At 28.7% G+C, this 27,891-nt stretch overlaps 1 protein-coding gene across 5 annotated transcripts in view; it reads right to left on the bottom strand.

Annotated features, from left to right (window-relative positions):
* Positions 1–1,580: 1,580 nt before the first annotated feature.
* Positions 1,581–27,891, bottom strand: part of LOC107439113 (kinesin-like protein KIF23) — a 50,951-nt gene continuing 24,640 nt past the window's right edge. For 3 of the 5 annotated variants that reach the window (XM_087150346.1, XM_087150347.1, XM_087150350.1), the window contains 10 exons: positions 27,345–27,494; positions 19,353–19,463; positions 18,483–18,735; positions 15,556–15,647; positions 13,314–13,685; positions 10,758–10,851; positions 9,376–9,521; positions 7,687–7,784; positions 5,331–5,376; positions 1,987–3,339 (listed from right to left, as the gene is read on the bottom strand). In XM_087150346.1, coding sequence (XP_087006472.1) covers positions 3,253–3,339; positions 5,331–5,376; positions 7,687–7,784; positions 9,376–9,521; positions 10,758–10,851; positions 13,314–13,685; positions 15,556–15,647; positions 18,483–18,735; positions 19,353–19,463; positions 27,345–27,494 — 1,449 coding nt within the window. In that variant the 3' untranslated portion in view covers positions 1,987–3,252. Of the gene's footprint in view, positions 3,340–5,330; positions 5,377–7,686; positions 7,785–9,375; positions 9,522–10,757; positions 10,852–13,313; positions 13,686–15,555; positions 15,648–18,482; positions 18,736–19,352; positions 19,464–27,344; positions 27,495–27,891 lie in introns of all 5 variants that reach the window. The other 2 variants (XM_087150349.1, XM_087150348.1) reach the window with 2 other exon arrangements.

Raw genomic sequence — 27,891 nt, 5'->3', positions numbered from 1 at the left:
AAGCTGATAAAAAAAATCACCTTAAAGAAAAAATTATATGGTGCATGAATTAAACTAAATAAATACTAACTACAATTATAAACGAACAATAATGAAACAGAAATTTTGTTTCATTGAAATTGTTAAGTTTGAATTGTAATAATTTTTTTAAAAAAATCATTAGATGAATTTTTTAGATACCACTTATATAACAGTGACAACAACCATAAAATTATTTCATTTAATTGTACACAAAGTATCGAAATTTTTAAATTTTTTAAACTCGATTAAGTTAATTAAAATTTCATATTTTTCTTTTGAATGAATAATTGTTATTTTAGGAAGTAAAAAAAAAAAACATTGAAAACAAGTTTCTGAAAATTTAGTTATTGGAGGAGCACATGACTCCTTCATTGAAGCTACGCCTATGTTTTCATTAAAAAATTGAGACAAGTATTCATCTATGAAAAGAACTAGTAGACAGTGTCAAAACTGACATCAGCGAAATACAAAATTGTATCATTTTTGCTGTCCTGAAATCAATTGTAACTTTAATTTAGTAGTTATTAAGCCATTTGTACATGACATAGTTACTCTGTGACATAGCAACATAACAAATTTTTAAACATTTGTGAAATTTTGTTAAAGTTTTTAAACTATGCTCTAAATAAAATAAAAAATTTTGTTTATTATAGATTATAATATATTTTTCATCATCAATATATTTTTAATACATAATAATTCTGGAAATCAATATTTCAGACACACATTTCATTTCCTTCAATGTGTGTCAAAGTTATGTGTTCAATTCAGTCAAAGAATATGAAGCAGTATTTCATAGTACTGAAATTTTAATTAAGCAATGGGGGAAATTCAATTTATTACTCATTATCATATGTTAAGTTACAATTGTAATGGTGATTATAATTAATTGATTTTCTTCAATATGTGTCAAAGTTGTGTGTTCAGTTCAGTCAAAGAATATGAAACAGTATTTCATAGTACTGAAATTTTAATTAAGCAATGGGGGAAATGCAATTTATTACTCATTATCAAAAGTTTGGTTACAATTGTAATGGTGATTATAATTAATTAATTTTCTTCAATATGTGTCAAAGCTGTGTGTTCAATTCAGTCAAAGAATATGAAGCAGTATTTCATAGTACTGAAATTTTAATTAAGCAATTGGAAAAATGCAATTGATTACTCATTATCATAAGTTTGGTTACAATTGTAATGGTGATTATAATTAATACAAGAATACAATACATATATATATATATATATATATATATATATATATATATATATATATATATATATATATATATATATATATATACACAATACATCTATAATTCAAGATTATAATAATCTATAACTAACTATATGCAATATCTAATACATCTATAAGCTATTGCAATGTTCAAGTTAAATGAAATTTTATTTGGTATTCCTTTCAACGTAAAATATGGTTCGATCTTAGACTAAATGTTTTCCATTAGAAATGTAAGCATTTTAAACTGTAAATAATGTAATTATAATTATAAAAGATTGATATTAACTAATAAAAGACAATCACTTGAATAAAAGACAAAAAAGATAGTTGAATTAATAAAATTTATTCAATATAATTTAGTAGTCCATGCAAAATAAAACATTTCAAAATAGTCTTAATTAATAGTTATCAAGAGAAGCATATCAAAATTTTTCAGTATAATTTACACACAAATTTAAAAAAAAAAAATTTTTTTGATTGAATTTTACAATTACAAGAATTTTAAACTAGAAAAATATCAAATCTCTTCCTCTCAAAGTCATCTAGTCTTCTTCTTTCTGGAATAAATTTGTAACAGAGTAAACATATCAAATGTGTAATAAACTAAAGTGTTAGTGTGTAAATGGATCATTGTGGATGAGAAATAAATCAACGTGGAGAAACAATCACGATGAGTTCTTAAGAAAAAAGCAGATACTTTTTTTTCTCTTTTCCAAAGCTGCAAAGCGTTTTTTTTGTTGCAAACTTCATTAAATTAACTTTATATACATACATAAAACATTTTTAACGGATGAAAAATGGAGATCAAAAAGTAAAAATAAGAGAAAAAAAACTTCTATAGCTTGAACTACCATTACCCTTATATAAAAGAAGCTCTAAGTGCTCAATATTTAGTTTGACGTTAAAATTATTTACGTTAATCATGAAATTTTAAGTATAATATGAGTTTGATGTTATATAGGTAAAAATAAAATCTTGATATGAGTTTGATGTTATATGAGTTTGATGTTATTATAGGTAAAAATAAAATCTTTTACATGCTCCTTAGACGTAGCAGTCATAAAGACAGTACATAAAAGGAAATTCATTCAATGCTATAAGTTGTCATAGCAATAATTTAAAATTGTATACCTTTCACTGTTCCCAATGTATATCCTAATAATTCATGTTACCAGTTTCAAAGGATGGGGATATTCCTTAATGCCAATAGAAGTTGTTGGATATAAAAGAAGCTAAAAGCTATATGAGTAAAAAGCAAATGGAGCAACGATGCCATAGCCTCTCACAAAAAAGTGATGGTAAAGACACAGTTCCTAGTAGAATACTGTGGTCAAGCTTCACTCGCTACAGTTAGTGAGCGAGTAGATGATTACTTTAATCCACCTGCGTAGGGACTGAGGGTCTAAGGTATCAGTCTTCATTACAGTGTTCTGCCTTAAAGTGCTTGACTTTGCACTTAGATCACCAGATGGCTACCAGAGTGGGGGAGCGACCACTTCTGCAGAGGATCAGAACTGTGATGGCATGTCTTAGTAACATCCTAGGGTAGGTTTCCCTGAATACTGCCAATAGCCCATTGTGCAGTTCTAGTGTGATGTAAATAAAGTACCGACCTATGAACAACTTTCTTTCTAGCAGATTTATCACCGTCTATATGTGTATTCAACTTTTACCATGAATGTGACACAGTAGTTTGCAGTGGCAGTTGTGAATGCTGCTAGTAGTTTATTGGTACTTTTGTCTTCAAAGCAATGCTTCTAAAGCATCACCTAACCTTTCCCAATTCAGCTAGAACTGGATCAACAGACATATTTAAACAGCAAACTGATTGGTTTATTTACAGCAACAGTTTGGTTCATTTAATATATTAATAAGAATTTTATTAATTAAGCAATAGTCAAAGAACCCCCAATTAAAATTTAGAATAGTAGCAGTACCAAAGGTTTTAGAACCATGCTTTTAATTCTTATCTGAATCATGTATTTATTAGAGTATTAAATTACATAATTACAAAAATATTGTTTTGAAGACTTACATGTTCTTTTCGTTTTATATCCGTGACACTCCAATGATATCTTACACTGAAAAGGGTATATAATAGTATAAAAATGCATATTTATAAAAATTAACATGAAAAACTAATTATTAAAATGTAATGATAAAACTCGAAATTGTATAATTACTGATAATTAAGTCATTCAAATCAATTTTTTTTCCTTTTAGTTCTATGAAATAGTTTAATTATTTTAAATGCAGCAAAATTACCATGCATTGACATAATTGTCGTAAAAATATTGTCAAATCATCAATAAATAGTGTTGTGTTTTTATATCTATACATCATTTTATTGTTTCTTTACATCCAAAGGAATCTTTTTCACAGATTTATTTTCTTCAGAACAAAATAGACTCCATGATGCCAAGATAGCACAGAAATCTTTCTTTTTTATTTGTTAATTTTAGTTGAATTAGCGTACATTGAACACATAATGCTGATTTATTTAGTATGGTATTGTACAGCTTATTTGGTTTTGTGTATTTAAAACTACATTCCTCCAATCAGACAAAGAAATATGCTTTATTTTGCATAAAATATGTATATATTTAAGTATAATATTAAGAAGCTAAGTGAGAGTAAATAATTTTAAATAACACTTTTCAAAAACTACAAATTTTAAGCTAGGTACATCATAGATGCTTATAACACAAACATTTATGAATGAACATAACATAATTTATATTAAAAAAAACATGAAGCAAAGTCTAACATTTCAACATTTGCATTATTAAAGAATTTTGTGCTACATAGATTATTTCCTATTTTATGAAACTTACCTACTAAACATGGCAATCTAAATCTAGATTAGTATTAATATAGTCAAAACTGCACCTTACAGTTAACTCTCTCAGCATAAACCAGTGGGTAAAATTGCACAAGAAAATTTCTCTGCTATGCACTACTTTCAAATTAGATTCAGAAAAGTTGCAGCTAAATGTTCCGAAAAAACTGGCATTGATGCTCAATTGGTAAAAGTTACTTCATTAAACAAGATAGTAACTTAATGTAAATGCACATAAATTTATTAAAATGTGACACCAAACATAATTTTATTTAAACAAGATAGAATTTACCTATCAAGGAGATTTAAAATACAACATTTGTTTAAATATAACAAATATTAATTTGATATTCCCTGTCGACCACTCTAATAATCAAACATCTGCAAAATATTCAATGTCAGTGCATATTAAAAATCCTCCTCCCAGTTCACTTGTGCAGCTTTGTTCCCTTGATCTGACATCCTTCATTTCCTACTTTCTTGCTTTCATGGAAAGTTTCAATCGTCTACTCGTTACTTTTATTTTCCTTATCATCAAAGAAATCTTCAAAATCCTTACATTTTGCTTTATATAATAATTTTGTTTATAATGTGCTACATAAACTATTGTCTGTTTTGTTACAATGTGTTTGAAAAACTATTAACTGTGAACAGTTCATTGTTTTTTCTCAATTACACATTGCCTTCAATATAATTTTCACAGTTTGTTTACGCCTTTAAAGTTAAATCAATTTATGGAGAATTATAGTAATTAGAATTGCATTCACACCAATCTTTTAATTAATATATATATATATATATATATATATATATATATATATATATATATATATATATATATATATATATATGTGAGTGTGTGTGTGTGTGTGTGTGTGTGTGTGTGTATATATATATATATATATATATATATATATATATATTGTTCAAGAAATGATGCAGATTTAAAAAAATAATAAATTAAAGCATGCATTAGGTGCTCTAACACCAACGATAGGTAACATTTATTATTAAATTAAATTGATGCTTTTCAAATTTGTAACCAATTTTTTTACTCAGATCTCATACAGTTAATGAGTAAAAAGCACTAACCGTACATCTAGATAATATAAAGTGTTGGAGTTACTTTCATGCATTAGAACAAGATCAAAACTGTAGCTTTATCTTTTTAAAGGTTATTTTACTATGTCTTAACTTATATATTAAAAAATAATAATAGTAAATCAGACTTACTCTTTCTTCAATTTCATTTAGAGGAATACTTTCTCCGCTTCTTTTTCTAAAATTATTATTTTTGTATAAACAATTAATATTTTTTGCATAAATAACTATTATTATTTTAAAAAATTTCAAGCTGATATTAAGGCTGGAAGTTACAGAATCAAACACTATTTAGCCTTCAAGCATTGCACAAAACAAGAAAATAACTTTTGATCTAATGATCGGATTTTTAAATATTAAGATCCAATCTTAATATTTAAAAATACAATGGTACAAGACAGTAACTTTGCATGAATAAATAAATTGTGCGGGATCATATTATATATTATAAAACAAGCACAAAAATAAAATTTTTCTGAATGAGCATGATTTTTTTTTTATAGGTTTTGTCAATCGTCAAAATATAAGCTCAGGGGATAGACCGCTCGCCTCCCAAAGAGGTGGAACTGGGTTCGAATCCCGGCAATGGCTGGTTGATTCGAATCACACACTTGGCTTGCACCGACCACAGTGTAGACGTAAAATACCTTAATGGTAGATGGATTATGGGTTAGAGTCCCCTTGCCGTCAGGCTAACCGTGGGAGGTTTTCGTTGTTTTCCTCCCCATGTAATGCAAATGCAGGTTAGTTCCATCAAAAAAAGTCATCCACGAAGGCAAATTTCTCCCAATACTTGATACAGGTGTTCTCTTGTCTTCTGGATTGGGTTCAAAGATACGGAGTTGAACATTCGAAGTCTAAAACCTAAAAAATTGGGTTCAACAACAGTTATAAAATAACAAAATTATCAAAATATGGGTGTGTGGGGAACCTCGCTCTAGAAAATATGGTCACAATGATATAGTCAAGACAGTAGTTGAAAGCTTGAACACCTTAGCATTAGTTTTTTTTTTTTTTTTTTGCATGCCTCACTATGTCAAAAATCAAAGTGATTAAAAAAATTTTTAACTTTCATATCTCCATACATACAGCTCATTTTGCTGTAGATATTGCCAGGTAAAAAATAATTTTTAAGAGTTACTTATTGATTTTTTATAACTAAATTCATTAAAGAATTTTTTTTTATTTGTAAATTATGAAAATTTTAACTTTAACTATTATACGATTAATTAATTTCAAATTGTAAAATTTGACATTTTTGATATTTTATTACTCAGAAACAATCTAGCCAATTTTGCTCAAAATTGTTCTTTTTTTTCTCATTTAAAATTAAACAGTTTAGAATGAAGTAAACATATACTTATTAATTAAAAAAAATTTGACAATCATCAAATTAAACTATAAGAATCAATAATTTTTAAAAAAATATTTCTTTTGAAATTATCTTTGTATAAACAATCTCATATTCATCAGCAAAAATGTCTTAGTTCACTCAAACAGCTTCAGAGGTAAAAAGACATAGGTAAAAAGTGAAATTATTATCAAGGACATTTTGAGGAGCTTTTGACTGCTATCCAGATTAAACTAATTTACATATTTCCTGGATTACAACTACTCCCCATACTCCATATTTTGAGGATTAAGAACAATTGAATCTGTTATAAAAATGGTTTTTCTAATGATCATTTAGAGAAAGCATGTTCTTGTATCTGATTTCTTAACTTAAAATATTATCTGCACAAACTATTTAACATATGATAGTTTTCACAAATATACACTTTTCAATTTTCAGGTAAGATCTTATTCAAATATCTAATTTATAAGTCATAACTACTAATTGTAGTGAAATTTTTAATATGCAGATCATACTTTTTAATACACATAATTTTTATAAGCATACAAATTTTTTAAATAATGTAACCTGGATTCAATGCCGTTACAATAAAAATTATAACATTTTTTAAGGTAGAAAAAAAAGGAAAATAAAGAAATTAAAAGTTAAAGAATGAATTGAGGTATTGAAATTTATCTTTGAAACTTAGTGACAACTTTAACATATTTCCTATATATTTCTACTACAAATATTTATTTTTCTTGCAGTTTACTTGTTAAACGAATATGAATAAATCATTTTTTTAAAAAAACTATTAATTCCTGGCAAATATACACTTTATTGTATATTTGTAAATAAACTGTTACCATGTTTTAGATACTTAGCCCAAAACATTGCTTACAATGTCTTTATAAATATTATTGATAATTATAGTTAGCTTTGAAGAAATTAAATTTTTAAAACAACAAAATAAAGATACAATTGAAAATTCATTTTATGTTTTATTTCATACAAGTCACTTTAATAAAAGTGATTTAATAAGTATTAAAACTAACTTCAGCATCAACTTAAAAAGTACCCAAAGGAGACCTTAAAACTTATTTCAGGGCTCCAATAATCATTTATAATGAATACAAAATTTAAAAATAAACTAACTTTAAATAACTGTCATTAAATGATGATACAAGACAAACTTTCTCAACATCTGTGAAAATCACTTGAGCTCCTCCACTGAGAGATTTAATGATGTCACCCTAATTAATATAAGAAATTTTCATAAAAGGACAAATGAAATTTACACAAAAAAACACTGTAAATTGTAACAACAAAATATGTACTTAAATTAAAAAATTATATATATATATATATATATATATATATATATATATATATATATATATATATATATATATATATATATATATATATATATATATATATATATATATATATATATGTTACTGTGAATGATTGAAATCAGGACAATGTCGACTTTAACTGTTGAATGTTAAGAATCACATTAGTCTGAATATTTGTGAATCTCCGAAATATTTACTATATCCGAATTAATATTAATTTATTCATTGATATTATTATATTTATTCGATATTTTAATATCTGCTGAGGATAGATTAGGAAAACATCAGTGTTCAGAATATTGATTAAATGCATACCAGGTAGTGTGGCCCTTAGACCTACTATATTTCGGACATTTACCACAGGAACTCTGTGATCGTCAACATTCACCGGTGGAAGTCAACAACCACCAATTTCGGTCATTTACAGTAACATATGTATATTACATATCAGTAAATTTAAAGGAATCAATATTTCAGAAAAAGCTGAAATATTGACTTTTAAAATTTTTAACAAGTATTAATACTTCTTTAAGTATTTAATGTTTTTACAAAATTGTATGTAATTATTGAAATATAGATAGAATTTTAAAAAATATTTTAGCAGTGAGTTATTCTAAAGCTATGTGTAACTGATTTAAGCTAATAATGAGCCTGCTAGTTGAAACCGAGCAAATTTAAGGCAGAGTGAGAGATTCTTGTTTTTCAGTGGCGCCATCTATGGCCAAGAATTCGACTTCTGCCACATCATACATCACACCTGTTTATAAGGCGGACCCATTCATACATCCATTCATTCATCCACAGATTGTAATTTTGACCTGAATCAGAGAATGATCTATCTCCAATACCCCCAGAGGAATTGATTTGTTATGGGAACATGGAGGACTTTGCGACTCGACAGAATTTTAATGTGCCTCAGTCACCAACTACACGGGGAGTCATCACCTGGCGGGGTTTGAACCCACGAACTCTTGGACATGGGCCCAGCGCCCTACCAACCAGGCCATCCCGGTCCTGGAAATTATGTAGTTTTCCTTATTTTCTCAAATAAATTGCTATAATCATGTTTGAGACTAATATCTATCAAATTGCTACAATGGTATAATCGAAACACAAATAGGAATTTACTGTTTTTATTAATTTTTTCCCCTATTCAGTGAAGCTGCAAGACTTGTATTTTTATTATATCATTTCGAAAACATTCATTAAGAATTTTTAATAAAAAGTAACCCCAAACAATTTTGCTTGTATAACTTCAAGATATGAAAAAATATCGAAATAAACTTGGAATGCACAATCTTTACTAAAGAAAAAAAAATTTATACATATTTTTTAAAGTAAAACAGAAACAAAGACTCTTTCAATTAAAACAACTAATAAAATATTTTGAAAGATAGTTTAGTTTTATAAATAGAAAACAGATAATGTAATTTCAGACATAAATTAGAAAGTGAATTCCAAAATTTTCAAAGAAAACGAAAATTACTTTGTATATTTGTGTCTCAATTTCTCCATTTGAATCTAGCTCTTGATGTTGAAGAATATATTTAGAGGCAGTACCTTTAATCAAATCTTTGAATTTTAATCTCCAAACAGACATCTTTTTCTCTATTTTTGGCTCCAGGGCTGCATCTAAACACAATGAGAAAAACTGTTAGCAAGGCATGAAAATTATAATGAAGACGAAAGTTTTTGATTCGCTCCATTAGTTTTGGAGATGAGGATACCTCAAATGGGAAATTAACATAAGCCTTTTGATGCAGATAGGACACTGGTGTCCCTTTTACATATTTTTCTGACTGTTTAATAAGCAAAAACATATTTCGATATTTTTTAATCATAAAGAACAGTCTAATAGTTACTAAAAAAATTAATGGTTAAGATTATCGGAATTATTTTTGTACCAAAATATAAAACCCACAAAAAGTTCAATATTTTTCTTTTCATTCATATTAAAAAAATTATCAATAATTGATTTTGTAAATTTCAGAAATTTCAATGATGAATAACTATTTCACTCAGATCTAAATAACAAGAGATAAGTCAAAGTTTAAAAAATATATTGTTTGGTAGTGATACTTTTAAAGCTGAAAAAAAACAACACAGGTGTTTTATGCTGTATTTTATAATCATAAATTATTAAAATTCTAAATGTAATAATTTTCACTTATTTTGACCTAAATTAATACAAAATAATAAAAATAGTATGAAAAATATATTTAATAAAAACTCCGCATCAAGGGGTTAAGGGGCTCAAACTCTTGACCGCAGTCCTGCCTAAACTATGGGACCACAATTTCCAGTTTGCAGTTATCCATCCACATGTTTTAAGGGTCAAAAATTCAAATCTGTCGTAAAAATTCGTTAATATTGTCAAATATCAATTTGTTAAACAATGTCAGCACTAATTAATAAGCATAATTAAGGTTAGGTCCTTGAGTCATTAAGATTAAGTCTTAGTACATAAAATTCTGATCATAGATAAAAATTTATTAAGATGTTTGCTTTTCAAATATGCACAGTTATAAAGAATAAGTTTGTATTGTTTAAATTTAACCTTGGAATTTTTTGAAGATATTAATTGAATGTTTAAAAAATCAGTTTTTTTACATATAAAAAAATTATTCAGTATAAAAGTGAATTTCATTAGTGATGTTTTTTTTAAACCGTATCATAATTTTGAACGTATAAGTGCAATTTATAAGTTTTCTTTTTTTGCATGTTTAAATCTGCTCTCAGTTTTGTATTAGTTCTTAATAGTAGCTCTGAATAAAGTAAAATAATTTGTGCATTCTGAGTATATTAGCAAACGATAATTTTATAATGTATCTTAACTAAACAACAAGAATAAAGTAAATGCAATTTTACTTATTTGAAGGTTTCCAAGAGGTTTATGTTCAATCCACAATTCTTGACCATTGAATTCATTTCTTTTGTCTTTGATATTTTCAATTACTCCCCCCTAAAATTAAAGAATAAAAAAAAAATCTTAGACATAATTCCAAAATTGAAAATTAAATTCAGTTATATTTTCAAACTACATAGTTATAGGCCTGAAAACATCACAGAAAAATAAAACAAAATAAAATTTATACGTCCATCCTTAACTCATTCAGCAAAGCACGCTTTTTTGGAAAATGAACTAAAAATGTTCTCTTTTTCCAAGGAAGCGATTTCATTTAAGTTTATGGGTAGCAAGACTAATGCTGTGAGAAATAATAAGTTGAGTTTTAATCAATGAAAATCTGCAATAGTGAAAATGCGCTAATTAGCAAATTATCTGTTCAAAGTTTCCTTTCCACTTAATGGGTATAACTGATGTTAAAGTAAACAATATTGTAAGAGTTTTATATTGCATATAAAATATAATTTTACCTACAGATATTTGAATTTCTTCCCACAGATTTTATATTTCGTACAGCAAAAGTGATTGTTAGCGCTAAAGAAATTTTCTAAAAGTATATGATGAAAGTATGAAAGCATGAAATGAAGACGAGAAAATACAGAAATCAGAGATTACTAGAGAATATGAAATAAAATTATGAAAGAGAAAAAAATATTTGACACTCCAGAACTTTCTTGAATTTGTGCACATTTATTTGCTTTCTGGCCAATTGTTTTACTTTTATCAGGAAATTCTTAACTGTGAGGCATGGTTTTTCAAAAGGGAAAACATAAATAAATAAAAAGTTACATGTAATGAACAGATAACCCAATGTCGAGAGGCAAAACATTAAGACATTTTTTCGAATCATACATATTTTTATAACATATTTTTCCTCCCTCTTGCCTTAAATTTTATTTTATTTTACTATTGGCATTGATCAGCAAATCCAATTCTGAGGTTGATTATCAATGTTCAACTTCGGAGCATTGTAATTTTGAACCCAACTAAGAAAACAAGAAAACTCTTGGATCAAGTATTGGGACAAACTAGCTTTTGTGGAGGAATTTTTGATGGAACTTACTCATATTTGCGTTACATGGAGAAAGAAATTACGGAAATCTTTTACAGTTATCTTGATGGCAAGGGGATTCTAACCCCTGATTTATCTACCACTGAGGATATTTTTATGTCAGCACTGTGGCCGGTGTGAACCATGCGCAGAATTCATATCAAACAGTAACTGCTATGATTCAAATCTGGTTTATCTCATTAGAAGGCAAACGTTCTATCGCCTGAGCCACGGCTGCTCTCTTGCAATATATTGCATAGAACACACTTTTAGAGTAAAGTAAAAGCTAAGCATTGCCGTAATTGCTCACTTACATTTTTTTGCAAAGACATTAATTATCGTAAAATTACATTCATTATTATTGATACACAAAAATTTTAAGTAAAATGAGAAATTTTAATTGTCTACATCTAATTAGATTAGTTAAGTTTTGTTGCATGCAAGAAGGAAAATTTTGCATTGCACAAAGGAAAAAAAATACAGATTAATTTTTTCACAGAGGGAATAAAATGAAATTTAAAATTCTAGAGTTTGAAAATTGTATCTAGTCATTATTTATATAATAATATCATTATAATATTACATATATATACATATATCATGATTAAATCCCAGGTTGTTGATTAATTATTTAACTTAAATTTGCTTATGCTTTAATAAAGATCCGAATGCAAATCTTAGTCTAACAATTTCTGCTGCATTTGTGAACCTGTTAAATATTAGCCAGTCACATTATCAATATGTTGGAATCAACAAAACTGGTGATAACAATTGTTTACAACACTGACACCTTGGTCTTGAAATAAATAATAAGACCCATACATTTATATAGTGCATTAATCAGAGTTTCATAAATTGCTGCAAAAAAATCTCTGTAAATATTATAATACAATCAATGCACCCAATATGATTCACTATGATATTGGTAAATACAAAATTTCCCATGAGCGGGCATTTGTTCGAAATTACTTAGTATTTCAGCAGCATGTTTTAGTAACACAAATTTACAGAAAGCGCAAGTAACTTAAAGACAAAAATAATTAAAAGAAAATAATAAAATTCAGCTCTTCTGAGTTTCAAAAAAATTATATAACTTAATAACAACAAAGATAACTAAAAACATTTCTGATTAAATTTGGTTTCAATAATAACTAGAAAATATACTCCAGTAGCTTTTCTTTTGAATTCCAGCCGTCATATTAAAAATTGTATATTTTGATTTTTTTTTTCTTCTGCTAGGCTTTAGAATTTTATGAGAAAATTTTCAAGCACCTCTCAATTGAATTGAGAATTAAAATTTACAAGGAACCTATTAAGAGTAAGAACAAATAATACATAGAAATAAACTTATAGTGTTAATGTTTCAATTGAACTGAAAACCTGACAAGCAAAACCTTTTTTTATTTAAGAAAAATCTTTTAAAAGTTTATTGAAATTCTTGCAAAAATAATAAAAACAAAATCATTACTTTTGTACAAAATCTGAGTGGTTTTATGACAACCTTGTTAAGTTTAGATTGCTTAGGTTGTTCACTTTTCATTCGATATACAAATGGAAGGTTAGATATTTCTTTCACTTCAGTTTTATTTGAAGAAGCAGGGTTAGAGAAGGTTTCTTTTTTAACTGAAAACACAGAGATGTTTTGCTGCTTGGCAGGAAGAGCATCGTTTAATTTTGATCCACACACAGAAGTTTCACTTTTTCTCTCACTCTCTGGGCAAATGGAAGGTAACTTCTCCTCTAATCTCGGAACAGATTGTTGTTCCTTTCTTGAGATACAAGATGCACTTTCTGAACATAAGTTTAATGATTTGTCAAAGAATTCTGCTTGAGTAGAACACTTGAAATAAAGAGGAATGAAAAAGTATTATTATTTATAATACTGCTATTAAAAAGAGCTTAGTAATCACTTAATAGATTTAGAAAAATGAGCAAAGTATTTAAAAACTATTATTTCTCTATGGATGGTTAATATAGTGCAAAATTAAAAAATTTACTACAAGTCAGTTACAACATTTTTAACAGGAGTTACTTTTTAAAACGTGATCATTTTTTCATAAGTTAAAAATTTTAAAAAAAAAACTGTTAACAATAATAATGTAAGGCATTTTTTGAAAAATAAGGAAATTATTACAAAGTTCATTCCTAAAGGAAAGAAAATTTTAAAAAACAAGTATGAAATAAAGTGATTTTGAGAATATTATAAAATACCCATTCAAATATTTATTATAAAAATAATAAGGATAACAGGGTTTTCCTTTAAACAACGGATAAGGCTAAATGCATGTGCTGTAAGAATTTAAAAAAATTAAGAGGTTTCAGGGTTACTTTTTCCAATTAATTTTTATGCCAAAATCTAGAATTTATGCTATAATTAAAATTTTAAAGAGGTGTATTTTTCTTAGTCCATTGCCGAGTTCTACCACTGAAGAAAAGTTTTTCAACAATTAGAATGATATTGAGAAAATCAAAATAATTTCATATTGAAACAATTTGATGTAAAAAAATGCTTTGAAATAAAGGTATAGTGCAAATGTTTCAATTAAACTGAAACCCGACAGGCAAAACTTTCTTTTCATTTGTTTTTTTTTATGAAAAATATAAAAGCTTATTGAAATTCTTGTTAAGTTTAGATTGTTTAGATTGTCCACTTCTCATTTGATATACAAATGGAAGGTTTGATACTTCTTTAATTTTATCTCCATTTTACTTGAAGAAACAAGGTTTTAGAAGTTTTCTTTTTGACTGAAAACACATAGAAGTTTTGCTGTTTGGCAAGAAGGGCAAGGGCATTCTGTAATCTTAATCCACACACAAAAGTTAAACTTTCTCTCACACTCTGCAGATAATTAGAAGAAAACTTCTCCAATCTCGGGACAAATTGTTGTTCCTTTCTTGAGATATAAGACACACTTTCAGAATCTAAGTTTAATAATTTGTCTTGAGTAGAAAACTTGAGTTGAAGAGGAATAAAAAAGATTTTTTGTTAATATTCTTTTGCAAATTCTTATTTTCATTCATCCTTCAAGGTACTTTGATTTTATGCTTGTCATAGCATTAAGTATACGTAATTTGAAACAATCTATGAATTGCTAATAAAATTTTCTAGAATATCGATTCTGTTTACTCCTGTCTTTTAAAAACAACATTGGCAGAGGGATATGGCAGAAGCTTTATTTTAAGGTTCATTTTGGTTTTAGGAAGCTTGTTGTTTACCATCTGTTAACTATCGGCATCGCTAATTCTGTCAAAATCAGTTTCTATTCAACAATGTTTTTTTAACATCAAACCCTACTAGAGGTCTTAACTTACTAAACTGGCATTAATATTTTAATAATCACTAGTATGTTAAATATGGATATAAGACAACTAAGTTAATATTTTTAATTTAATACTTGAAAAATTGCATAAAATTAAAATAAGGAAGAAAATAAAGTGATTTTTTTTTTTTAAACTTGAGTTTTTTTAGTTTTAGAGTTGTTTTTTCAATTCCCCCGAACCCTGTCCAAAAAAATTTGCTACATCCCTAGAGCATAATTTTAAAAAAATATTTGACACAATTTTATTTCACAAATATTTTAATTTTAAAATAATATTTATAATTTAAATGCCCCTAATTATGATAAATATATTTAAAACATTAAATTTTCTAAAATGAATTATATCTAATTATTGCTATCTTTTAGATTAATGCAAACAAATAAACTAACCATGCCAGAAGACTTGGAAGCATCAATTCCTGAACCAGAATAACAATCATTGTTAAATTTCATTTTGCTCTTCTTTTCTTCTTGAGGGAACTCTATAGAAATTTCAAAAATATTTTTATTATAAAGAGTAAAATATCATTTAAAATGTGATCAAAAGAGTCATATCTACTGTTTTTGACAGGTTAAAGCCTGACTATATATATATATATATATATATATATATATATATATATATATGTGTGTATGAATATATATATATATATATATATATATATATATATATACAGTCGGACTTCTATTTAACGAACACTTCCATTTAACGAAATTCTCTATTTTACGAATTTTTTCGAGGAATTAAGAATATTTTGGAAATTTCTTCGTAAATTAACTTCCAAATCGCGAAGTGAATTTTCTAATTAACGAATTTTTCATTGAGATCCACTTTCTCCATTTTCCAAAATATTTCTTAACATTTCAAACTTGTTAATGCATTTTATGGGGGAAATGACCTTGAATTAATTTTTGAAGCCACTGCTTTATGAAATGTATTACTGTTTTCTCTAAAAATCATCTTAGAGAAAGCAGTAATTTTTCTTTCTCCTTTTGTTTACATTTCAAACGAAAAACTCATTTCAAATTAACGGAATTTATTCGTAGCAATTAAATTTAAGAACGCATGTGGTAATCTATGTTTAAAATTACTTTTATAATGAATGCAACTATAATTTTATACATAAATTTAGCCTTTTTTTAGCTGAAAATGTATATAGCATGATAGTATAGCACTGGATAATGTTTTGCTCTATTCTTGCTTTCCATGCAGATTTCTTTTATGGTTAAGATTTATAAAATAAATAGTAGATACTAGTTTACAAGATAAAAGTGCATCAATTGCTATTTTAATTATCTCTATTGTTTATGATTTTAAAACCTGTTTTGTGTTGCCTAAGTATTTTAAAAGGAGATTTTCTATTTAACGACAAGATAAAAGTGCATCAATTGCTATTTTAATTATCTCTATTGTTTATGATTTTAAAACCTGTTTTGTGTTGCCTAAGTATTTTAAAAGGAGATTTTCTATTTAACGAATTCTCCATATAACGAACTTTTTATCGGAATTTAGTGACTTCGTTAAATAGAGGTCCGACTGTATGTATATATATATATATATATATATATATATATATATATATATATATATATATATATATATATATATATATATATATATATATATATATATATACTATACATATATATACTATACTGACTATATGTATGCTATATATAGGTAGGAAAGCATTCCAGAACCTCTCTAGTTGAAAACTAGTCAGATTGAAAACATAACATATAAACACAGTTTAGATGTTCCTATAAAAATAGTTAATTAAATAAGTTAAGTTCTAAAAAACATAATTCATTGAATCAATTAACTGATTTTAACCAAGATTTTAGACTTTATGTATCTAGATAAATAGTTTTTAGGTCATGTTTTTATAAATGTATTAATAAAATGTTTTAGTTAAATAGTTATTACAAAATTATATGTAAAGACAAATCACTTTTCTTGGATCTTATTAAGCCTTTAAGCCTTCTAATGTTTAGACGTTTTATGATCTTTTTTTTGATAAATGGTTTTGCAAAATGTTTTTCTTTATTAGATATGATTACAAACAATGTTATTACATTATATACAAACACTGCTATTTATGAGGCATGAATAAATGTGAGTACTCATAGAACAAATTACAGAAGGACAGAATTCAGTAAGTCCTCTTTTTAAGCATTAAAGTATGATTAATGAGCTTCTGCTAGTTATCAAATAATAAGTTTTAATAATAAGTATCAATAATAATAAGTTTATCAAATAATAAGTAATAAAGTATTAGTTTTTAAAAATACATCACTACCAAAGCAATGAATGACAAGTTTATAGTTTCAATCATTTATCTAAAAACATAGTTAACTAAGTAGGAAAAAAAAAAATTTTGAATAAAGTAAAACACATTAATAGATTTGGATGTAACAATCCAAACCTTGTCCCCTATTTTCATTTATTTATTTTTTTATTTATTTATTTTTGCAAATTCCTATTACATTTCCGCCAAATTTTATTCTTTCGCAGGAGAATGTTTCTACATGCTAGTACAAAGTCATATAAATTAAATTTGCAGGCAAATATATTTTTGACTTTGGTACAACTTAAACACGCCTTTGTACAAATACCATATCTTTTTGCACATGTTTAATTTATTTACATGTAGTGGAGGTCAAAATAATTTTAAAAATCTAAAATTAAGTATAAAAACAAAAACTTTTCTATCAATCTAAATATGAAAATAAAATCTTACAGAAGATCTCTAAAACAGTACAACTACTTACATACCTGCCAACCTCTATTTTTTAAAACGCAGAAACATAATAAGAAAATTACAGAAGAAATTTCTAAGAATGTAGAAGATCCTACACATTTTCAATTTTTATTCCTTGTTCAAAAAACCAACTATATTATCAATTATTGGAATATAGTGTTCATGAGAGAAATTTAGTGTTTTAACACAATCAGTTCAAATAAACTATAAGAAACTAAAAGAAAACTATAATCCTTTTTTGTACTATCATAGGCTTAAAATCTCATATTTTGCATTAATTAGTGATCAACAAAATTGATCACGCTAAAGCGCAGTGAAAATTCAAGATGCAATTGTCTGAGCAAGGCAGGAGAGCCTATCTTTACTTTTGAATATGTGTACATAAGTAGTTTTAAAAAGGTTCTAAATTTTGAAGTGCAATTTTAAAACGCAGAAGATTTGAATTTCAGTGCAGAAAAGTTGGCAGCTATGTACTTATAATTAAATACAAAAATTATCCAATCAGGACATGCATGACACAGGACTTCTAATGTTATTGTTTATTAAAATTCTCACCTGATACAGATTGTAATTTCATAAATTTTGTGTAAGTGATAGAATTCCCAAAGAGAGAGTCTTTTCTTTTGCTTTCAGTTACACTTGAAAAAGAGCTTTCAAATGACGTGGTACTTGGCACAAAAAACATATTTATACTTCCACTGGTATCCAAGTCATCAGCATTTAAAAATTCTTGCAATTGTTTTAATTTTTCATCTGTTAAACACAATTTCCTTTTCAATTCTGCTTTAACAGCAGCATATCGTTTCTCCTGAAAAAATTGTAGAAAGACTATTATTCATAATTTAGGCATTTATAAAAAGTTTTGTTTGTAGATTTAATCCCTTGGGGACGGGTCATTCAGAAAAGCATTCGTACAAAATCAGGATCAGGACGTAATTAAATAAAAAACGGTTAACTTAAATGTAGTCGTTTCTAATTTGACAGACTTACTTTGCTTTTACATTAATTATTGTTAGCTTAATCATATATATAATCAATGTTAATTCAAAGTATAACTAAATAGTTTTATTTTGAACAAAATAATGGTGAATTAAATAAATCAAACAATTATAACTCCGCCCACAAATAAACTGCTAAAGAATTACTTTGATTACCAGTTTTATCTTTTTACCCTGGTTGATACGGTTTTAAGCTGGCACATATTTGTGACAGTCGGCGCGAAAGGGTCAAGTAAAAAAGTAACTGAAGTGAATAATTTTCAAGATGTTAAGAATGAAAATCTGTTAGGTATGTAAAATAAGAGTCAACTTAAAAATTATGAAGAATTCTTATAATTTCACATGTTAAAAAATTATTATTTTCTAAAAATTCCAAAATTTTTTAGACCTATTTATAAGTGACAAATGAGAATAATACTAATTTTACCATAGTTTTTTTTAATTTATTCTTTTCTTGAACAAATTTATCATGCATTTTCCGTTTTGCTTCTTCAATTTCATGGCTTTGATCAATAAGTTGTTTGGTTTTGTAATCCAACTAATTAAAAAACAAGTAAATGATTAGAAATCATGTTATCAAAAAAATACAAAAAAACAAAACATAAATATGATTAACATAAACAAATATAACACTGGGGAACAATTTTTTCGTTGCATTTATACAAATACTTGATCTTGTCTAACTTGAGTGTGGGGATTGCAAATCTAAAATTAGTTTTGCTCTTGGAGCTACAGATTTTTTTTTTTTTTATACATATAATGAGATTTTTAGTTTAATTTTTGACAAATCTACAAGTTTAAAAACATTATATAAAACAGGGGTGTAATGACTATATTCCATGCAAATAATTACACCAGATTTTCATAACAATAAACTTAACTTTATTCAGAATGAAAAGAAACTAGTCATTATACTTCATACTCAGAGCCTCCAGCTCTTAAACAAACCAAGGGAGACCCTCTCCCGACCAAGATAAACATACCTCTCCCTCGATTCCTAGCATGCCCCCGAAGGGGTGACACAATGCGCCAAGTGCGCCTGAACGATCGCCAAACAGTTGCCAAACATTACACCTTTCCCCCTAAGATAATGATTATATTACAAATAATTAATCGTTAATCTGAAAATTAAAAAAAACAACTGTTTGCGATCAAAAAATAGTAATAATACAGAATGATACATACGATAAACATGATTATGCAATATTTTCAATGACAACATAATAAGAATAATAAACAGATGAGATATTCAAACTACTCATATATGAACTCAGTTATCGTTAATTATACACTATAACGCTAGCAATCAACAATTCAATCCCATATAACCTTTTTTTTTTTTTAGAAAAAATAGTTATAAAATAATATCTAATACAAGAATAATTATCCACTTTAACTATAATCTACTGACACACAGTAATACTAATAGTATTTAATACACACATTATTAATTAAACAATTATTACTACAAACCAAAATAAAAAAAATATTTTTAAACCATAACACCTTAAAGATCATGTGTAAACATTACAATTCAATAATTATATTTCCATGGATTTTAATCATATCTTAAATTTATGCATATAAGCAATGAAATTTACTATTTTTCAAACACTAAATCCTTCATTTTTTTTTTTTTTTTTGAATTATAAAGATCTTACTTTAAAATATGTTTTCAAATTATTTAAGCACTTACCTCAAATATCTGTTATTTTAAATTTATCCACAAGTAAATATCAATATAAGCATATAAACACTTAGAGTCTCTAATAAAATAATATAAGAGTCATGAAATAACTTTTAACACTAACTGACCAAGTCTGCATTGACCTCGACAGTTTATTTATTTTTAATCACCTGAGATTGGGAGTCTGGAAAGGGCATCTGCGTTTTTAAGATTTCTTCCCGGACAGTGCTCGATACTTAAATTATATTTTTGTAGGGCAAGCGCCCACCTTTGGAGCTTAGACGATTGGGGAGCATTTTTAACGATGAATGCCAGTGGGTTGTGGTCGGTCACAATTTTGATTGGGGAGGCAAATATCCAAGGCTCGAATTTCTTCAATGCCCATACTATTCCATAGGCCTCTCGCTCAATAGTGGGCCAATTCTGTTGAGATTTAGAAAGCTTTTGGCTGGCATAACACACTGGTACTTCTGAGTCGCCTTTCCGTTGAGACAAGCAGGCACCTACTCCCACCTGTGAAGCATCAGAGTGGATGATGAAATGCTCGTTGGGGGTAGGGGTAATCAATTCCGTTGTTTTCGCCAATTTCTCCTTCAGCCGTTGGAAAGCAGACTCATGTGTTTCTCTCCATTCAAGCATCTCCGGTTGTTTTTTTCTCGTGAGTTCGGTGAGGGGGTATGCGACGTCTGCATAGTTTGGGATGTATTCCCTGTAGTAATTCGTCAGTCCTAGAAGGCTTTTCAGATGAGTTTTCGTCTTTGGTGATTCCAATTTTTGAATGGCTATTATTTTCTCCGGGTCAGGTTGATGTTTTCCTGATCCAATCACGTGTCCTAAATATTTTATTTGAGGTTTCGCAAAAGAACATTTCTTCACGTTGATGGTAAATCCTAATAATTCTAATTTTGTAAAGACTTTTTCTAAATCTTGAAGATGGGTTTCGAAGTCTTTTGAGAAAATAGCAATATCGTCAATATATGATCTTGAAAATTCCTTGAACTCTTTTAGTGACTTGTTCATAACTCGCTGAAAAGTGGCAGCGGCATTTTTCAATCCAAATGGGAGAACTTTAAATTGATACTGCCCACGGTGAGTTTTGAAAGATGTAAATTCTTTGCTTTCTTCCTCCATAGGAACGGCGTAATAACCTTTGAGAAGATCAAGCGTGCTTATTACATTGGCTCTTCCTATATTGTACATTAGATCCACTGCATCTTCCATCGGAAAATCGTCAGCTTTGGTAACCGCATTCAGAGCTCTATAATCAACACAGAGTCTGATGCTTCCATCTTTCTTGTTTACACAAACTACTGGGTGAGCTATCTCAGCTTCACTCTCCTCTATTAGTCCTGAACTTAACAAATCTTCTATTTCGGCATCAACTCTTGTTTTCAACGCTTCTGGGATCCTATATACATGTGGTTTCTTTCTTTCTACATTTGGAATCAATCTGATCTTGTGGGATTCTACTTTAGCCATTTTTACTTTTCCTGTAAATAATGCTTGATGCTGGTTGATGAGGGTCATTAAACTATTCTTCTGAGTTTTATCCAAATTTTCTAGATCTAAATTTCCTTCAATTTTTAAATATTCCAAAGGGGTTGATAAGTCTTTTCTTGGTAGAGTTATGACTTCTCCAAAATCTTCTTCATTTTCGAATATCACTCCAACGGCGTTGACACGAGCTTGAAATTTTCTTATTTTGTTGGAATGAACATGTTTTATTTTTCCATCTGGTAGTCTTACTTTGTATGAGTGAGGAGGAATAAGACTCACTATTTCTCCAGGACCATTCCATCTAGCATAAAGCTTGTTGTTAGAGTCCGGTATAAGTAAATAAACTAGGTCACCATTCTTGAAACTTTTTGGCACAGATCTTCGATTGAAATATTCAGTGTATTTTTGTTGTTTTCCACTTGCGATCAATTCAGCTTGTTCTGCAGCTTGTTCCATTCTTATTTTCAACTGTTGTAAGTATTCGACAGCTGATTCACTCAAATTTGGAGGAATGGGTATTTCACCAGACCATGATGATTTTAGCACTGCCAAAGGTCCTCTTGGCTGTCTTCCATACATTAATTGAAAAGGTGATATTCCAGTGGTGCAGTTGGGGATTTCCCGATAAGCAAATAACAGGAATGGGATATGCTTATCCCAGTTAGATGGGTCGCTCCTTATCACATGATGTAGCATCTGCTGTAAACTCCTATTCCATCGTTCAACTAGTCCATTGGAAGCACTGTATCCAGGCGTTGAAAATCTAGGATGGGCACCCAATCTTTCTTGAAATTCTTTAGTCAGTCTTGACACAAAATTTGTACCATTATCACTTGCAATAGTATGCGGGATTCCTGTTCGCATGAATATTTCGAGGAGAGCTGTGCAAGTAGCTTTTGCACTTAAGCTTTTCAGAGGAATGGCCTCCGGCCATCTTGAGTGTTGATCTATAAGACATAAAATATATTTGTGCTTCCTAGCAGAGGGTGGATCAATGGGCCCAATAATATCGATGTTTACTATTTCGAACGGCAGTCCAGGTCTTGCTACTGGGGTTATTGGAATTTTATCCGACCTTTTCTCAGGGCTTCTTAATTGACATTCGCTGCATGTTTTGCAAAAGTGTTCCACATCTTGAGAAACTCCTGGCCAGTAGAAGGAGTACCTTATTCTATCTTTTGTCTTCCGCATGCCCATATGGCATCCAAATACCGAGTTGTGAGCTAGATCAAGCACCTTCTGTCTTCTACTTAATGGGAGAACCAATTGGCATATTTTTTCTCCAAACAATTTTTCTTCATGATGCAAGAGTCCGTCCATAATAAAATAGTTTCCCTTCTTTTCCTTCGACAACTTCCAAGGCTCGTGTAGAGTCGGGCATGTTTGTTGTTCTATGAACAGCTGTTTGGCTGTCGATACTGTAGACTCGATGGGATTGGCTGTTGCATTATCCTCTAGCCACTCCCCAAAGCTTGACTGGTTGCCAGGGGCAACTGATGCAATACCCTTCTCCCTCTCCTCCACCTCTTCATTTCTCTCTTCTGTCGTATTTTGTTTCTCTTTTTCTGTTTCAGTAAATAAAACGAACATTTTTTCTTCTTCGTTCTGACGCCTTTCTTCTGCGATGTCGGAATCCATGTTCTTTTCTGGGGGGTTGATCAACAGTTCATGTATTTCGGGAGTTAATAAACAAGGCACATTTAAATCATCCGTCACAGCAATAAAGGTATCCACTGAATTAAATAAGTTAGTTCCATCATTTCTTAAATAAATCGGCGTACGGCAAACTTTTGCTTCAATCTGTTGTCCGAATGCAGAAGTTAACAAAATTTTCCCTCCATCTCTCTCCTTTACATCCGGAATGAATGACGAATGTAGAATTGAAATCTGAGTTCCAGAATCGACGATTGCTTCGATTTCTTCGGAGTTGATAAAAATATTAACTTTCTGCAGGGGTTTAATAATGGTTTTTCTGACGTCACTCCGTAGATGAGATGAATCTACTTTCGCTACTACCGCTTCTTCTCGGCTTGATACTTTATTCGAATTTCTTGAAATTTTTGTGTGATCCCTTTCATTTCGCTTTCCCGTCATTTCATTCTTTTTCTTTCTATCGAAACAGTCTCTCGCAATGTGTCGATAGCTCCCACAAATGTAGCATTCTCTTTGCCTGACGAAATTGTTTTCTTGTCTCGGATATTCTTTTCTCAGTTGAGGGGGAACATACTTTTCGGGTGAATATGTTGCGTCTCCAAATCTCGGGCGTTTTCCTTCACTTCGGTATTCATCAAAAGATTTTCTTCGCGCTGAAAAGTAAATATCACACTCTCTAGCTAATTCCTGAGGCTTCAACCATGTATTTCCTTGTCGTATTGTGATATGGGACGCTGTCTCTCCGTCTAAAGTTTGGAATATCTTGTCGGATATAATTAATTCTTTAAGTGTATCAATATCTTCTGCATTTCTTAATTTACAGTAATAATCCCATGTTGCGGTCATTCGTGAGGCGAACTGGATGTGTGTCTCTCCTGAATATCGTTTTGCTCTTCGGAAATTTTCCAAACAGGTTTGGGGGGTCGGTTCATATTCTTTCAGAATCAGTGTTTTTACTTTTTGATAGTCCTTTAAATCTTCTCCTTTTATGTAAACAAGAACATTGACAGCTTTATCCCCAATTAATTTCAACAATATCTCTGCTTTGAATTCGTCCGGAACATTCTTATGTTTAAATGCTCTTTCGATGGAGTCGAAAAATATATTCCATGCTTCCGCTTTCTTCGGTACTGGAATCGTCAAGGTTTCTACTCCTTTTATCAGTTTATCCAGGGAAATTTCGTTTTCTCCACGGTTTTGTTGAGTGTCTGGGGTAGGGCTTCTGCTTTCGATACTTCGTGTCGTTCGGATCTTCGCCAGCTGAATTTCGTGTTCTCGTTCTAATCGTATTTTTTCTTCTTCTAATTTCGCTTTTTCTGTCTCTTCAGCTCTCTTCCTGTTTTCTACTGTAGTATTTAGTATTTCTTTAACAAAGTCCGGATCGTCTAAGTATTCCTTGCTATTTTGCAACATATGTTTCAGCTCCGTTAATTTCAGTTCCAAACTGGCTTCTTCACCTATCTCTGACAAAACTGTCACCAAATCTTCTTTTCGTACGCTTTTGAACATTTTTCTCTCAGATCAGAATTCTCCTACTAACTTCTGATTCTACTTCCGAAATTGCTTTTCTATCGGTGCAAATCTCTGGTTCTCGAAAGAGAGCGTGTTGTAATGACTATATTCCATGCAAATAATTACACCAGATTTTCACAACAATAAACTTAACTTTATTCAGAATGAAAAGAAACTAGTCATTATACTTCATACTCAGAGCCTCCAGCTCTTAAACAAACCAAGGGAGACCCTCTCCCGACCAAGATAAACATACCTCTCCCTCGATTCCTAGCATGCCCCCGAAGGGGTGACACAATGCGCCAAGTGCGCCTGAACGATCGCCAAACAGTTGCCAAACATTACAAGGGGCATATGATATGCAATTTTAATCCTGATAATGTTACTTAACACCTGTAGAAGATTGTGGCAATTTTTACATGACCCCATGTTATGTATAATGCTTCTAAACTTGTACATTTTGACAAAAAATAGACTAAAAATACAATTTTTTTTAAAAAAAAAACTGTAGTTTGGGGAAAGATGCAGATTCGAAATCAACAACACAAAAGAATTGAAGATCTGTTAAAAAAAACTGCTGAAACGAGAAAAAAATTGTTTCCCATTGCAATCTTAATCTTTAAGCATAACAAATTGAATGAACATGAATTAATTTAAGAGTTCTAATTTATAAGCAATTAATGATTAAATATCATGTTACAAGAAAAATAGAATGTGTAACAACATACATCTGACTAATAATATAAATAAATATATCTAAATTTTTAAGCATATTACTTGAATACAATTGAGATAATTTTCTGAAGCACAGCATATAACTTTACTTTTTTCTCACTCATCAAAAACTCAACCAATCATAACGAAAACCATAATTAATAGATAATATAGCAGTTACAAAAATAAAGACAGACCATACAGCATTTATAAGCAATTTTATGCTTTATTTATTATCAATGACAAAATATGGTTCAAAGAATATTTGCAGATGAATTCAGAATCAAACATAGCTTGCTATAGTTAATTTTTTTTAAATAAAAATGTTAAAAAATGTATGCTGTCAAATATATTCAGTCAAGACTAAAAAATAGTGAAAAGACATACAGAAACTCTTAATAAAGGAAACTGTTTTAACGGGTAATTAATTATCTGAGTTATCTTTATTACGATAAATCAAACGATTAATTATGTGATTATAATCAAAATTAGTTTATCAAGTAAAAGAGAATAATAGGAAGAAATAGTAGTAAATTGTGATTCTAATATGTTTTTTACAAATTTGAAGTTGATTTATGTAAAATATAATAAACTATATTACCGATTATTTTCACTAAGGAGTAGTGAGAAATTGCAACTCTATTGGAGTGCCATATAAGAATGAGAAAATATTAAGAAAAGAAGAGAAATTCTTTAGGGAACCCTCTCCCCTATCATATCATTATAGGCATTGAATGTTTTCTAATTTTTGAATTTCTTTATTTTAATAAAACTCTTTTTCTCATATTTAAATAATCCTAGTCCCTCTTTAAATGAATAAATTAGTTAACTAATTTTTATTCAATCTTCAATAAATTTTGGAAATTTGTTATTTAATAAGGAGCTATATTTTTAACTTATTTTGTATATTACAAATGCTAATTTTTAATAAGCCTGTTTTCTGAAAGCTATGATCTGATTTTTCAAAAGATACTGAGAAGTTTTGATCTATCTAAGACTGCAGTAGAAAGAAACTTATCAAATTTTACTACAAGTACTACTATGATACCAACGTAAAACCAATTCACGAAATGTGTGAGTAGTTTAACAAATAAAATAATTTCTTTTATAATGAAGTATAGATCAGTTTTTAATGCATACATGAAATCTTAACTCTTCACTAACCAACCTAATAAAAACTGATTGCTTTCCTGCTTAACTTACTGTTTTTCTTTTTCTTCCAAATTTTTCAACAAAAAAATAGTATTCTAGAAGAGAATTTTTATGTAAATTGTCAAAACCAAATCCAACTGTAAAAAAAAGTTTTTAAGTAATGTGGCATAATTAAAATATAAAATAGGATAAAAAAAAACTAACTTCCATTTTAGCCTTTTCTGCTAGCTGCTGAAAGCCAAGATTTTGTCTGTTCAGATTTTCAATGGTCTGTTCAGCTAAAAATAGTTTCTGCTCAAGAGTTTGAACTTGATACTCACGACCTTTCACATCTTGTAGTAAAACTGCATTTTCCTATAAGAAAAAAATAAATAATTCATTATTTTGAATAACTTTTTCAAAAAAATCAATTAATTCAATTCTCAGCTCTCCATAAACTAATAACGCTATAATGGTGAAAAACTAAAATAAAGTTAGGATAGTCCTTTTTTTCACTAAAATAATTTAATGTAAAAACTGCAAGCTAATTAGTTAAAGCAGCATACAAGAGACTTTTTCTTCAGTGTAACATTAATACACTTCCCGAGATCTACAAGTCAGTCATTCTCAAATCATAGAACTCAAAATATCTTGAAAATTGAATAAGTTTTCACCCATAAGTCAAGAAAGTTTACAAGAATAATATCATATCATACCAGTTATTTCAAATTACTTTATACAAGCCAACTAATAAAGCCTACTCCTCTGAATA

This window comes from Parasteatoda tepidariorum, chromosome 8 (assembly GCF_982258835.1).
Source record: "Parasteatoda tepidariorum strain Cologne lab strain chromosome 8, Ptep-v5.0, whole genome shotgun sequence".
In the NCBI taxonomy this organism is placed as follows: Eukaryota; Metazoa; Arthropoda; class Arachnida; order Araneae; family Theridiidae; genus Parasteatoda; species Parasteatoda tepidariorum.
Note: the sequence above shows the minus strand (reverse complement) of the source record. Positions and strands in the feature narration are given on the sequence as shown.